General features: G+C 38.6%; 1 protein-coding gene across 2 annotated transcripts in view; it reads left to right on the top strand.

Annotated features, from left to right (window-relative positions):
- DNAAF5 (dynein axonemal assembly factor 5) overlaps positions 1-16,101 on the top strand; it is a 41,743-nt gene that overhangs the window by 15,547 nt on the left and 10,095 nt on the right. For both annotated transcript variants that reach the window (XM_077828579.1, XM_077828580.1), the window contains exons 7-9: positions 2,304-2,447; positions 8,479-8,647; positions 11,470-11,617. In XM_077828579.1, the coding sequence (XP_077684705.1) occupies positions 2,304-2,447; positions 8,479-8,647; positions 11,470-11,617 (461 nt within the window). The remainder of the gene's footprint in view (positions 1-2,303; positions 2,448-8,478; positions 8,648-11,469; positions 11,618-16,101) is intronic.

The following is a 16,101-nucleotide window of genomic DNA, read 5'->3' as shown; positions in this document are numbered from 1 at the left end:
TTTCATTTGTGATTGTCCATTTGCACACAATCTTGCATATGTTCAGTTCAAACTACACTGGGTTATATAGGTCTTAGTTAATATTGTTATAAGATATTGATTTTTCCCTGCCATCAAAACTTCAAGTTATCTACATTAGGCTAACTTTCTGCTTTTAAACCTATGAACGTCATTCCCATGTATTGCAATGGTAGTCAATTGGATTAATCCAAAGGCACCATTTGGCCCTTGTTTTGATAAGTTCATCGTGTATAGAATCCAAACAAATGAATTTACTTTGTCCCTTCCCAGCTCTGCAGTCCAGCTAAATAAAAATGATTGATACAAAGCGTTTTCTTGGCAATAGTGATTGGCATGTTATATTTCACAAAGAGAAGTGCTTCCTTTTAATGCTAGCTTTTTGGATATTAATATTTGATTTTTAAAAGGCAATGATCCAGTATGTTTAAATGTGCATTTAGGAACACTCTTTGCAAAAAGCTTTAGCATTTAAGCTTCTTACATTTGGGTTCCTTCATCCTAAAAATGCAGGATGAAGACACTTCCATCATGATAAAATTGCTCTTAAGCACACACATAACTAACATGCAGTAGATGGATTTCATGGGATGTGAGCCTGAAGGCGGTTCTTACTATACTGTTTTGAAGTGCCCGTATTCTTTGTGAGCCATATAGTGAGAGTGATGTTTACAATTAATTTGCATTAAGGCATTGCATGTATTTTTTTTTTTTCCCTTTGGTGTACTTCCTCACCTGTTACATTTTCTTTGCCTGTGTTAATTATTCGGCATGTAACTGTTCAGCTGAAAGGATCCTTAGATCTCAGTATCTTGACCCTTTCAGATTGGTGTATGAAAGGTTCTTTCTCCAATATGGAGTGGGCTCTTTAGTGTAACAGTTGAAATTCAGGAGTTCTTCACCCCTTTCTTCTATTTCCGGATCTGCAGCATGTTCTGTTACTGGTATACAAGAAAAATCCATACAGTCTACCAAGCCTTCTCCTTAATTAAGATTCTAGCTTTCTTTCCAGGAGGAGTTTGAAATGTTAAGCCTCTGCCCTTAGAATGACTAGCAGGGGATCTTCAGGGACATGCAGTTGGCCAATACCCTGTCTCCAGAAGATTCTTTGTACCCCTTGTCAGATTTATAATTCCTTTTAAGAAGATTATTCTAGTGTTACAGGATCTGTTTAATTCTCCCTTTGAGACAATGTAGTTCTTTCCTCTTTAAGTCCTTGTTTTAATGGCATGTGTTTGAGTGATTCTTAGAATGCTCAGAATTGACCTCAATCACACTGAAACACACTATTCTTAGGGATCTACTCCACTGGAAGCACCACCACCTCTGGGTGTTCAAACAATGAGTCCACAGGACAGATCTGCAAAAGTGCCATGTGATCTTCTAGAAATTAACTCTATTGGACAATATAGAGAGTAGACAGACCTAACTTTTCTATTTGAGAAATAATTCTTTATCAGAGTGAGAGAATGATATATAATTGACATCAGATAAATACCATTTATAGATAAGAGTATTCTCAAGTTTTATTTATTTTCTTTTTGGAAGTGGAGCTAACCAGTCGTATGACAGTGGTCTCTTTCACTGATATAGTACAGCAAATCATGGAACCTCTGCCAACTGTGGTCTGCTATGCTTTGTTACAGAAGACTTGCAAACTGACAAGAATTTTGAGTGAAATTCTGGCCCCATTGAAGTCAATGGCAAAACACCCATTGACTTCAGTGGGGCCAGGATTTTATGCATTATGTTGCAGTAATTAGGTGGGAGACAGACCTTCAGGTTTCCTTGTTTCTGCATAGTGATGTTGCAATACACTACTTGGTATGTTCAGAAATTTGGACGTTTGAGATCGGCACAGCAGAAGCATTAGAAGTTAGAGTTCCATTTCAGGATAAGATGAAAATCTTCCTAGGAACCCCAAAATTCTTTAATGTATTTATCCAGCATATTGCAATCATGTGGCTGGCAGGATGGTTATTAATTTTTCTTAACAGGACAAGGTAATCACTTCCACAAGCAAAAAATCTGGGAAGAGTGTATTAATTTGTTGCTCTACAAAAAATGCCCCATAGGTTATTATAAAACTGAGTGAATTATAGAGTCTATGTTTGGAACAATAAATAGGCATCCAGTTTAGCAGGATATGTACAATTTATATTATTATTGTCATCGACTAATATCTGACTTTTAAAGAGGATTGTGTCAGTTTTACTGGCCTGTGAAAGAAAGGGTGTCTAACGTTGTCTAACAAAACTCACACATTTCATGCTTTTTGTTTGTAGATCTTTTACATGGAACAATTGCTTTGTTGCGTACAAGCGATAACTGAAGTGTGCCAAGAAGACTGCAAAGAAACTAGCCTGCAGCTGATGAAAGTTTTGGTGACAATAATGGCAATACCACGCGCCGAACATCTTAATGAAAAGGTGACACTAACTGTGAATGGGTGTTTTAAATGTTTAAAATCCTGATTTTTGTTTTGTTTTGTTTGTTTTTACTGTTGGTAAGACGATTTGTCTAAATATAATGTAAGTAACCGCTATAAATCTCCCTGCTCTTAGGCTTCAAGCCTTGCTAGCGCTTAACTCAGAGTCGAGCAGTAAAGATTAAAGAGTTCAGAAGATTCAGTCATTATGTGGCCCCAGGGGCGCATGTAGAATGCTGTAAACTCTGTCTGTCTGCTCATTCTCTTCCCAAGAAGTTCCTTTGGTTTTAGTTTTGAGTAAAGACCCTTATTGAAACACCTAGAGCCAGATCCTCGACTGACATAAATCATTATAGCTCAATTAAAAATGTGATTTATACCAGCCGAGGATCTGAACCGTAGGACAGTAATTTTTATTTATTTATTTTTGTAGTTCTTTCAAGTACAGCATATTCTGTCTGTTGTTGCAAGAGTGAGAGGTTGGCATGGACTAATTATCTAAGCATAGGAGTGAAAACATGGAATTCCTTAGTTCTTAATTGCAGCCCTGATTTAGGACTTTGGTCTTGAGCAAGTCCTTAAACTTTTCTGCCCCTAGCTATCTCCACAGGGCTGTTGCTAAGGTTGGCTAATGTTTGGAAAGCATTCTGAGGATTTAAGAGAGCTGTATGAGAGAGTATTATTGTTAGTCACCAGTCCAGACACTGAAATTTCCTGCTTTAATATATCAAGCGGTTCTAAGGTGTTCTGTAACTCTGTTATTTCCTGATTCTCTTACCAGAAGCTCCTCATGACTGCTGTGCTCTTCTTCTAGAGGTTTTTTGTTTTGTTTTTTTTCTTTTTAAAAAAACCCAAATTATCATCATCATAAGTAATACACTGTAATCATATAGTGCCTTTCATCCCAGGATCTCAAATTGCTTATCAAACATTCCATTAAAGTCTTACAACACCCTTGTGAGGTAGCCAAATCCTATTTTATTACAAGACAGTTAGGTATTATAACCACTTTACATAACACTTTTAAAGAGGGGAATTCTTATCATCAGAAGATGCATTACTGACTATGAATATTTTATAAGATTGAACAAGTTTTTATTTTAGACATCCTATAAGTTAAGCATCCACAGGTTAGACTCTTCACCCAGTTCACTCTTCCTATTAGAAATTAATCTAACTTTCTCTTTTAAAGATAGCAATGAAAATCCCTCAGAATTTTCTTGTTTCGTCTAAGTCCTTTGCAAAGATGTAAACCCTCCAGGAACAAATTCTCCCCATTGCACCTCTGTTCCCAAAAAGCCAACATTTCTCAATTTTATGCCTTAACTGGTGGGTCCATGAGGCCTGGAGACTAATGTTCAGAAATCTGTTTTACTATAGTGCGTAGCTAAAGAAGATTAGAACAGCTTGATTCGGCCGCAATTTTTCCACCAGGCTAGAAAGAAATTCAAACTGTCTAACCATATTCTCCTTGCAGTATTGTTTTTGCCTCAAACAAAGCTCTCCATATATGCACAAGTGGCCAGGAAAGCATTATGATTGCATCCTGGAAGGGGAAGAGAACTAAATAAGGGAAGTTTGGGCTGTACCATTTGATTATGATGGCCTTTTGCTTTCATATCCTTCCACAAGGCTTTAACTGCAAAATCTCCAAAGTTGCCTGTAGAGTACCATGAACTAGTCAAGACAGGCCTTGCATGAGCTGCTTTTTATTTTGCTGCATCAAGGACTCTGTTGTGGTGAGATGAACAGGAATCTTTCCTTTTAAAAGATGTTCTCCTGAATAAAACAAACTGTCTTAAAGAAACTACAGAACCAAACCTATAAATTTGGGAGAAGGGGTTCATCTGAAGGAAAAAGGTAATTCCTAAAAAGGATCTCAGATCCAAGATTGTTAGTCTTCTAGACTAGATATTGATGAAAAAAAGCAAAGAAGGTTTGCAGAGAGTCATCCTGGTGAAGGCTGAAAGCAGGCCACCCCCAAGTGTGGTCTAAGGCAAACAATCGTGTGACATTAGGGGGACCCTGCTTAACGATACATTCCTTTGAGACTGGACCCAAGTTCTTTTCTGGCCACAGAAGAACAGTCAAACTACTAGCCCACAAAATGAGTTTCAAAATGGATTTTTTTTCTGTGCTTTGCCAAACATCGAGGCTTTTACAGTAGTTGACTTATTCACCTCTCATAAGAAAGCTTAAGAGGTGTTGTAGTCATTCTCTAACATCAAGGACAACATCTAGAGAAGCTGTGAAAATAAGTCGACCTTTTTTCTAACCATTATCTCATCTCCTTCATTCTCTTCGCACTCTTCAAATCCTCCCCCCACCCCAAAGTTAAATGCCAAATAAATCAACAGCCATCCTTACTCACTATAACTCCTTGGTGGCCTATCCAAGTTTGTTTTTTCAGACCTGCTCCTATTTGATGGCTGTTCTACTTCCTCTTGTATTGCTTCCAGGCATTATAATCCAAAAACCTGTGTTTTAACAGTATTTATGGCTCTGTCACCAACAGGCTCTCTCCAAAGAGGCATACCCTTTGAAAATTAATCTGAAAGGAAGAAATGAAACAAAGCTTACACAAGTATTAAAACAAGGTGCAAGAGATTCTTTCAAAGTCAAATTATACAAGGAACTAATCTGGGATACATTTTTATAAACTTTATTGTGAATGCGTGAGTCCCCAAACAAAAATATCGTTATTTTACGCATCTCTGCGGTTTTTGGCTACAGAATGGTCAATAGTGTTGACATGCCCACTTTCCAAACTTTGCAAATCCTAGAAGTCCTAGAAGTAAAGCAGTTTCATGGAGATAAAACCTGGTTCTTGCATAAGACAAAGGAAATCCCCTAAAATTATTAAAGGCTTTGGATATTCTTGTATTTACAGTGGTGTTTTTTTTTTCCAGTTGACATTACTTTGGATTAAATTCTTTGTTCTCTTTAGCATTTTTTTCAGCAAGACAGATAATCTGGCAATTAGTTTGGGTAGTTCCAATATTTCAGGTTTGTCACAAAGACAAATATAACCTGATTTTTTCAGTTATTGAGGACCTAACTCCCAACAACTTCAAAATGGGCTGCAGCTTTCAGTATCTCTCAATATCAGCCTCATAATGCTTAAGGCTATGTCAAGAATGTATTCAACTGTGGTTTGTATATCTTCAGATTCCTCCTTTCCTCATTATTACTCTGTGTCCCATAAATTCTACCTTGAATGATCCTAAGAATTTCAATATATTTCTTGTGTGTTTTTTCCAAAACCTCCACGAAGTACAATAAAATGCTTTTTTTACATAGTGCATTTCATGCTTTGTGCCCTAGGCTGCTATACAATCCATATAAACAACTCCAAAAAGCAAAATGCCCTACTGAAATAGTTTTTGTCCATAGAAGACAAATGCCTTCCAGCTAGCTTAAAAATAGAAATGTGTTGCTCTGAGAAGAGTTCCTTATTCAGGATCAAAAGATCTTGTGAATATACCTGAACCATCTGAACCTTTGAATTACTAAACCTCCAAGCTATTATTTAAGGAGGTTGCAGAGATACACTGGTAGGGCATCAATGATTATCTTGTGTACTTCTAATTGTAAGAGAATAGTGCACTCTTCATACTTACTGGATTTTTAGCTCATCTGCTGATCAGTTAGCAATGGCACCAATTTCTTTGCGGTAGGCAGTGAAGCCTAGTGCATAGAGCATTGGCCTGTGACTCAGAGATCTGGATTCTGTGCCCAGCTCTGCCACTGGCCTACTGAGTGACCTCAGGCAAGCCACGTCACCATGCTGTGCCTCAGTTTCCCCATCTGTAAAATGGGGATAAAGATACTGACCTCCTTTTGTAAAGTGCTTTAAGATCTACCAATGAAAAGCACTATATAAGAGCTAGATTTTACATTAATTACCTGTCCTATAGAAAATGAAGACAGGCCATCAACTAAGCACCATGAAAATGGGGTAAGACCACCTACTAAGTACTATGCTTAGTTGGTGGCCCTCCATTTTCTAGGTGGCTGGAACTCATTTCAGCCATCAGATAGCAGCTCTGTTAGATCAGTTCTGAACTTGTCCAGATTTGAACTGGTGATATAGTAGTTTAAACGCTTTTTATTCCTTTACCACTCTTGTGAGCCATCTTGTCCTTTCATCAGGTCTGTTTTGATTGTTGGTATGAGGATAATTCAGCATTTGTACTTACAGGTAGGTCTATGTCACAGTAATGTAAGTTCATCTCTTTGACTAGAAAGGCTGTGTGAGTTTGAGGACCACTGCAATGCTGGCTAATGCAGGATGTGTCATGTTAGATATTAAAATATTTATAGAAATTAAAAGTAACCCTTGCCAATTTTCTTAAGAGACTCAGTCAAATGTATTACAAGGTTGTGAAACTAATGCTGGACATCTGCCTATCTGTGGATTTAATGTGTACCCTCCTATGTTACTAGCACAAATGGAAAGTTTGAACAGTTTATTGTAAACCACCTCTGAACAATGCTTCTATTGTATCCTTGATTGGAATTACATCATTTTGTACTTTCTTCCTTTTTCCATGAAAAAAAAAAGTTGTGGTGGTTTATATACGGAATGATAGACAATGGTTTTGAACTCAAATACACAGCTCAGTCTTGTGGAATGGTCTGATTTATTTATAGGTCAACAAAAATACTTTGAAACACAAATATTGAGTAATTTTGACTAGAATGCAAAGATCCTACAGAAAGCAGCAATCTTTTGTCTTGGGTGCAGGCAAAGTCACTTAAAGTATAATCTTTGTACTTAGCAAATCCTGCCTTTTCTAAAATCTTTTCACATCTGACGCTTCCTAATGACTTGTCAGGCCAGCGATCTATCTTCAAAATTCTAAAGGGCCCAGACACCAGAACAGTTGAGTACAGTTTAAAAATAGCAAAACAAATACATATAATTTTAGTTACAGTTAACTGTTTAAGGCTAAATTATGTCACCTGTATTCACATTGAATTCAGTCTTATACCATAAGTAGTCCTATTGGAGTCAGTGGGGCTCCTTGTGGAGTTAAAGTACTGCTCAGTGTGGGGATATCACAATCAGGCCCTTAGGGCATGATCCAAAGCTTACTGAAATCAGTGAGAGTGTATCCATTGACTTCAGTGGGCTTTGGATCACACCTTCAGTGGACATGTACTTTTGATAGAAGATTTAAGGAGCTATAAAAGCAAACAATTTTATGCATGAATACACCTGTTATAGATTACTATGAAAATCCTTATGCTTTCTTGCATAACACATAACTGTAGCTTGCATGTTCATCTGGTGTTTCTTTATTTACATGTTTCACTTTTTCCTCACTGAATTAATGGAATTGGTAATATGTAAAAAGGAAGGCTGATGTCAACACTGTCACCAAACAGGCAGGAGCTAGGAATGCTGCAAAGTCAGCATGCTCAGCGTCTACGAAGATGGAGCACATAGTATTATTTTTCTAAAAAAAACATTTTGGCTGATCCAAGAAGTAGTAGTGATAGGCTTTGGAGGCAACCACATCCAGCTATTCTTGCTGGAGAGAGGTCACCTCCTATATAAGTGTTTTAAGCATTATTGAGTTGGGGAGGAAACCACTACTTATCTACATGGAAAAGTAACTGTTTTACAATTTTGATTGGCTTTGAGGTCCTTTTATGTGACACTGAGTTTCATCAGTTTTGATGCTGCATTGCAGTGTTCTGTGTGATGTCATAGTGAAGCAAAAACAATTTTTCCATTTTAAAATTGAAATTAACAGGTATAATACTGTGATAAATTATGTTTAGATATTGACCATGACTTCCCTACTAAGAAACGGTGAGGGTTTTTTGTCTCTTGAAATTTCTTATTTTATTTAAAAACTAAAAATAACTGATACTTACAGACATGCCTATGCTGTTCTCTGAATTCTTGGTGGTGATGACATTATGGTCAGCTTCATCAAAAATTTCCAAAAATGTTTGGGGTTTTTTTTAACCGACATTTTGGTTAAATTCACCTATTTTGGTTTTTGTTTGTTTTTAAACAGGTAGAGGAGTCAATGTGTTCATTAGCTCAGGTGCAGCATTTGAGTGGTTTTCTTGATCTGTATAAACAACATATAGATCAGCTTATGGAGTGGGTATCTGTATCGCATGATCGTTGGAACTGCTATTCTCCAGAATTATTACAGTTAGATGTCATTGCCACTCATTCAGGTATGACTCATTAAGCAAGGTAATGGGGATCTTAGACATTTCTTGTGTTCTACAACAGTCTCCATGCCTTTCGAACATGCTGTATTTTATAAGTTTAACATTCAGAAACTTCACAGGTTCATGATGCAAGAAAAGATATGAAGTTTTGTGGTATTTAAGGAGCATTTCAGAATGTATGGACTGCCTGGAGAATAATAAAAATATTCATTTAACACCTGAATTTTTAGTGTAATGAAACACCTTGTGTACTTATTTTAAACTGTATGTTGTATGTTTATGCCCCTGTCCAGCAGAGCATGCGAGCATGTGCTTTATTTTAAGCATGTGAGTAACTCCTTTGAAGTCAGTGAGACTACCCATATGCATGAAGTTAAACACATGCCTTTGTCTTTGCAGGATTGGGCCTTAAAAATCTGATATTCTAGAAGTAATTTTTCTTGTTAACACAAGTAACTAGTTACCTGAATGCAGCCATAAAATACTGTCTTTCGCAAGAATTTACCTAAAAAATTCTTTCTTTGGATCATTGCTATCGAAACTTGTATAAATACGCTCACTTAGGCACTTTGTAAAAGGGAATCTCGGTATTCTAATTTTATAAAAAATAAAATATAACCAGTTCCTTGCTCTAGCTGCTGTTCAGATGCATAACCAATTAGCCTATCTCAACTGAAATTGCTTGAAAAGACAGGAATGGTGGACATTCCTCAATAGAAGAAGAATTACTTAGTGACATTCTCTTTCCCCTTCTTACAGTGCCATCTTTAAATATGTCATAAGGCCTTTTGTATCACCATTCCTCCTTGTCTTGCATCTACGATTTTTCTAGTCTCCTTCTGCTGGAACAGGTACCCCAACACAGTTCCCCCTATTGTATCTAGTAAAATCCTCTATGGCCTTTCAGGGACAAGTAGCTTCTCACCATCCTAACTGTTAAGACTTCCAGTGATAAATTACTCAATCTCCCTTCATCTCCAAATTGCCTCAAGAAGCCCACCTGAGGCACCTCTCTTGCTTTGTACAGAGACCAGCCTCACCCTTAGGACTTGTCTACACATGGAGTTATTCCATAATAGCTTTTGCATTTTGAATTCACATCTACCTTAATCCTAGTTAACTTTAAAATGTAGACTAGTCCTTAGAGAAGAACAAAAACTGTCCAATACAAATATCGAGAGGCCAACAGTTCTTCTCCTCCTTTTCTTGATTTATGGAATTTCTAGACATTTGTCTGTTTTGCTTAATGAAAAATCATAAAATGTCTGGGCAAATATTTTGGCTTTCACCCATAATGGAGATATGCTCTTTTCTGTGTTTTCTGTCTTGTCTAAAACAGCAACTCCTAGTACTATTCCCATTTTCTTTTCATTCCCACACACAATGTTGCATTGAATCAATTTAGTGAGGTTTACTCCTTTCCAATTCCTCCCCACCTTTTTTTTTTTTTAATTTGCAGGAATTGGAATTTCTGTTGAAATAAGTGGTGTAGATTATTTTGTTCTCCATCTATTTAACTTGCTATTATCAAAACATGATTTAATGGCATTGTTTTAACAATACCTCAGGTCTAGCATAAAGCAATGCATCTGAATAATTGTTACAAAAATAAAATCTTATTTATGGCATGGAAATTTACCAAGATGTATTTTATGCCCTATGTTTAAGTCTAGACATCTGAGATTATTATTTGTTCCAAGTTGGAGAGAACACACTTCCAGATACAGTGTTGAACTTCTTTTGGAATCTGAATACTTTTAATCAGGCAGTTTTTCATGTGACAGAATATTGTTGCTTCTATTGGATACTTCTTCCCCATTCTTCAATGCCAAAGTGTAGTAAAGTTCTCAGCTAACCTCCTCACAATAGTCATTGGAAGCTTTTCCTTGCTCCAAACAATACAAAAATAAGGCTGCTAGTGAACCATCATGTTTCTTTGCTTTTTTTTTTTCTTCTTCTTCAGAGCAGAGTAGAGCAGTGGTTCTCAAAGCCAGTCTACCGCTTGTTCAGGGAAAGCCCCTGGCAGGCCAGACTGGTTTGTTTACCTACTGTGTCCGCAGGTTCGGCCGATCGCCGCTCCCAGTGGCCGCAGTTCGCCGCTTCAGGCCAATAGGGGCTGTGGGAAGGGCGGCCAACACGTCCCTTGGGCCATGCCGCTTCCCGCAGCCCCCATTGGCCTGGAGTGGCGAACCGCAGCCACTGGGAGCCGCAATCAGCCAAATCTGCAGACGCGGCAGGTAAACAAACCGGTCTGGCCGGGCCTGTAAATAGTCTGAATCAAATACAGATTGAAACCTACTGGAAGTTTACAACCAGGTCAGTAGTGGCTGGGTCACACTTGCTGCTTAAAACCCTCCCAGAAGTTGACCTCTTTCTTACAAATAAATCACGATAGTTAATAGGCTCCAGCTGCTTCCTGGCTTTTCAGTTTTAACCTGTGTCATTCCAATGGGGAGTGGAAGGGCTTTCTAACATAGCCACTCTTCTGACCCACTCAGGACTCTGACAGGTGATACGTTGTGTCATAATTATTTTGCAAGGACTGATGCAGTACACAAAGTAAAATGTTAATTTAACACCAGAGACCCCCTATTAAATGGGTGCATCAAGTCTGTTCCAATGTTGGACTCTTGGCCCATCAAGCCCTTTTGGCCACACAGGAACAGATCAAATGGCAAACTATTGCTACAGCCAACTGTTCACCCAAGTGTTGAAGAAGAAAGGAAGTAGTTTACCTTACAGATTGGATTTATATGCTAAATATTTAAATGTAAGATTAAAATATTTAGTACAATTCAATCAAGATTTAAATATTTATTTTCTAGGTCCTATAATAGGTGAAGCCCTTCAAGATTTCATTCTCATCCTTAAGACATGTCTTCAGCCAACCAAAGACCCACCAATGCGCTTAAAGCTTTTCACTATTTTATCACAGTTGCTCCAGAAAGCAAATGAGACCATCAACTCTCAGGGGTAGGTACAGCTCTGATTTCACACGTACCACCTGAACAGTACAATATTGTTCAAAAATCAAGTTCTTGGTAGTTATTTAACCCCTGTGGCTGTGTCTGCATTAGCGTTTGGGGGGGAAGTCTCACTATGTACTACAGGTCTCAGACATTTTTACTGTTATATTATCTAATGCTGCTCAGGAGAGTTTGGCATGACACAGTAGTAAAGAAGTTTGGGCTCTGTCCACAGTAGCTCTCCCACCTTCGCTATCACGATAGAGCTGCACTGGTGGTTGGGCAATGGTGGAGGGTTTGGTTTAGTTGTTTGTTTTTAAAAACCAAAACCAAAAACTACTGTAGAAAGGCTGTGTAGCGGTGAGAGCTGAGATGAGAATTTTAGGAATGAAACGGTGTCTTTCTGGCTAGCTGTTGCAAGCAAGGACTGAAGATTTATTTATCAATGGAAAATTTAACAGTTAAAAAAACAGAAAAATATGTCCTCCACTTTATTAAAAAAAGCTGCGTTCTAACATGGTGTTTAGAAATGCATTGAACTTCGTACTCAGTAAGAACTTATGACTGCTTTTAATGACTAATGTTGAAGGTATCCTGTTGCTTAACTTTTTCTTTACTGTTTTCACCATTAAAGCATTACGAATATGTTACAGGCCTACATCCTCTGGAATCTACTAATAAATGGTGAATCCTGTTGTTTACAGGTATTCCCAGGTCCCATTGTAGGATCAGGGCCTGTGTGGTTAAGCCGGTGTTTGATAATACTCTCCTTTTTTGAACTGAAAGGTTTTAAGCCATGTTTCTACACATCTCTGCCTACATTGTATATTCAGACCACTCTGGGGCCTGAACGGCAACACTTATTCATATGAATAATCCTACTGAAGTCTGTGACTACTTATGTGAATAAGGACTTCTCCCATAAGTGATTACAGGATCAGGCCCAAGGTTTGTAAGTCTTCTTCCACTAAAAATAAGGGAGGTCAGAAGCAATTTGGGAAGCATTTGCATTGATCTGAGATTTAACCATTTGCTGTAAGCTGATGCACTATATCCCTGACCTGTAATTTAGAATGCAAGGTCCTTCGGGCCAGTACCATATCTTCCATTTGTTTTATACTGCCCTTAGCCCTCTCATGGTGCTTAATAAGTAACTGTTACAGTATTTGTTCGACTTAACTCTGAATGCCCAGCACCCCATGTGAAGGGGAACACTCACTGCCAATGCCACCTCCTGGTTGGGCGGGGGTTTGGCGGGTTGTTTCTTTCCAGGAGTTCCCCTTTCTCACCACTGCTCTATCCTACAGAGGTCTGTCCTCGGTGACTTAACCCTCCGGCCAGGTCATGTCTGCAAGTCCAGCCCTTTCAGGGTGTAAAGAAAAAGTCCAATAACGAGGAGGTCTTCAGGATCAACTGGGAGGTTCAGAGCTTCCCTCTTTGGTTGGGGCCTTGTGGTCCAGACCCTTGTATCTTCAGGGTCTTCCATCAATTTGGTTCCCTGCCAAAGGTTAGGCTTTAATAGTTGAGCTTCTTTAGGTGTTGGTAGGGGAGCCTGGGCCCCATCTCCACCAGCTCCAATCCAGGGCAGGTTGGCAATGGTTGGCAGCTAAACACTGCACCTTGGGGTGCTATGCAGCTGCCTCCCTGCATCACTTCCTGCCAGAGAGTCTTTTGCCTGGTGGGAAGTCCCTTTCCTGGGGTTGCCTGTTTCACCTAACCCCACCAATTCCCTCGGACCCTCAGATTCTTGGGTCTCTGAGATCAGGGTATCCTCTCAAGTGAGTGAGTGCCCCACTCCTTTATGACTTCCCTAAAATATCTCCAGTCTCTTTCAGATTACTGGATATGCCAGGTTAGATGCTAGTGCTACAAAGAGGTTTCCCCACCGATACTGCACATCTGTAATGGTCGTACATCTCTGTGCACACACTGGAGGAAGACCGCTTCTCCTGGGATACCCTGACTGTCCATCAGCTGTTCTTTAACCAATGTCTGGCTGCATCCTGACTTACCTGGCCCTGACACTTCCACCCCATTAATTTGTACAGGGACTAACGTTTTTAGCAGGGCCTCGTTTTTTGCCCTGTTTTCAGCTGTCCAGACTTGCCCATAGTCACGCTCTCTGTAAAGGGGCAGTCACATCAGAGGTGACCCTATTTCCCACTGGCAGAAGTGTTTCCTAAAGTGGAGGTCATAGCCTGTTCATCACTCAGGGTATGTCTGCCCCTGCCCCCGGAATTCCTTCTCTGTAGGTCCAAATATTCTCTGGGTTTCTGTTCCAGTTTGGACCCGGGATCAGCAGCCTTGCTGTGACCTTGGGCCATTGGTAACATTCAGTCAGAGGCGTAGTTCCAATTAGACCAGCCTCCTTGCCTGGCACATGCTTCAGAGCTCTCTGGACCCAGTATAACTACCACCTGGCATCTTGGAAGGGGGTCTGTCTGCAGCCATGTAATTGTCCATGAAGCTTAGGGACTCGGCCAGTGTCTCAGGCTGATGACATACCACTAAGTCTCTTCCCCCCTGCTGGGATGATCTGGATAAACTGCTCTACTGCAACTTTCTCAGCCACCTGCACCCCAGTTCTCGTCTTAGGTTGGAGGTAGTACCAACAGTGTTTCTTGAGTTTCTGGCCCACCACCTCAGGTGAATACCGTGGAAATTACAATGATATTTTTCTGCCCTCTCATATGAAAATGACTCATATTTTGTTAAAATTGATTTGGGTATAGCATATTAATATTAATTGAATTAGCTAATTACAGTTGTGGAATAGAAAACGGAGAAAAGGGATAAATCTAGAAGAAAGTATTAAAATAAGTGACATCTAAAGAAAATGAGGGTAGAGTATAACTATGTGCGTATGTAAAGTGGAAGTAATGATTCTTTACTCTGTAATAGCGCTTTGAGATCTACTGATGATAACTGGTATGTATTATTATTACGGACATAGAATCATGTTAGTTGTTTTATAAACAAGTGAAGACAAATTCACAAATTAGTGAATGCTATCAACAAAGAGGACAAAATCTCATTGTATTGAAATAGCTCGGATTTAGAAGTTGGCCTGTACTGATGTGATTATGAGATTTCATCATTGTATACAGTACATTCTTATTGTTATACATAGAGTAATGAAAATGCATAAATACATAGTATCATTGTAGAAGTATCCAGAGAGATTCCAATGTTTGAACTACTGCCTCATCCTAGAAAATGGTGTTTACTTTCTTTTAGTCATATAATAGCATTCATTATGTGAAAGTAATTTGCTTTCTTCTTCTTCTTACACATTTTAATTGTTCAGATTGACAAGTTCCAATTTACCTTAATAGCAGCTTTTGTGTGGCCATCTCATTTGGTGTAAAAGTCTTACAATATTAGCCTTGATTTGCTTCGCTAATACCAAATACAAGGCATTTTTTGAAGAAATTATTTTTCAGAGATAGCCTGCCATTATAATAAGTAGGAAAGGCTGTTGGAAATACCTGTATGTTTTGATAGATTTTCTTTAACTGTTTAAAGAAGGCCTTACCAAAAACACTAAAGTAGCTAAGGGTCATTTAGCACACACCACCTTAGAGCTAAAAGGAAATTTGAAGTAATAATGGTTCACACTCAGGGCTTTCCTAGTAACCTATTGTGTAGAAAATGACCGTTATCTTTTGAAAAAAACTTTTTAAATGCATTAAAATGTGTTAATTGTTGAAACTGTAAATCAAAGGTTTTTGTCAGATATTAATTTGATTTTAGAGGTTATGTTTCTCATTTATTGCTGATTCTTAAGTGCCACCTGCTGGGCAAGAAGCAGAAATGAGAACATAATCTTGCCTGTCTCCAATTCTGACTGCTATTATAAACTGAAACAGTTTAAAACAAACAAACAAACAAAAAAAAAAAACAGGTGTGTGGATTTTATCATATAGAAGATATAGATTTCCAATTTGTGTGTACAGAGAACTAGAGAATCAATGTACTAGAGAATTAATGCCTGGCATGCTAGCCAATCAGATGATTTAAATCATCTCTCTATATTCTAGTCAGATTATACCTACCTGATAAGGCCCTTCCTATCCATCTTGTAAGGACTGGCAGTAATAGTTACATTCCTACAACAAAAAGTCACTAGCAGTCCCTGTTGGACTGATACATGGCTACTAAGGAAATCTTTGTCACTTTTTTTTAATGTTTGGGGTTAGTGTTTGTCACTGACATCTGCACACTGTGTACTTCCAATCCATGCCATATCTTTATAGGAGCCACTTACTTCACCCTGAAGCCAAAGGGACTTTTGGGGAGGTCAGCAGCAGCTTTTCTTTGTGTGTGTGTGGGAAGGAAGGCTGGTGTCCAAAGTATCCACTTTTTATACTCAGTTTAAAATGAGGATTGTTTTAGCTGGAATTAGATGGGTAATCGGGTATAGTTGTTTAGATTTACAACAGCTTTGGGTATTTTAAGAGCTTATTCAACGGAGGAGAAGGAGGAAGAAAT

This window comes from Eretmochelys imbricata, chromosome 10 (assembly GCF_965152235.1).
Source record: "Eretmochelys imbricata isolate rEreImb1 chromosome 10, rEreImb1.hap1, whole genome shotgun sequence".
In the NCBI taxonomy this organism is placed as follows: domain Eukaryota; kingdom Metazoa; phylum Chordata; order Testudines; family Cheloniidae; genus Eretmochelys; species Eretmochelys imbricata.
The sequence above is the reverse complement of the archived record's forward strand: the minus strand, read 5'-3'. Positions and strand labels throughout refer to the sequence as shown.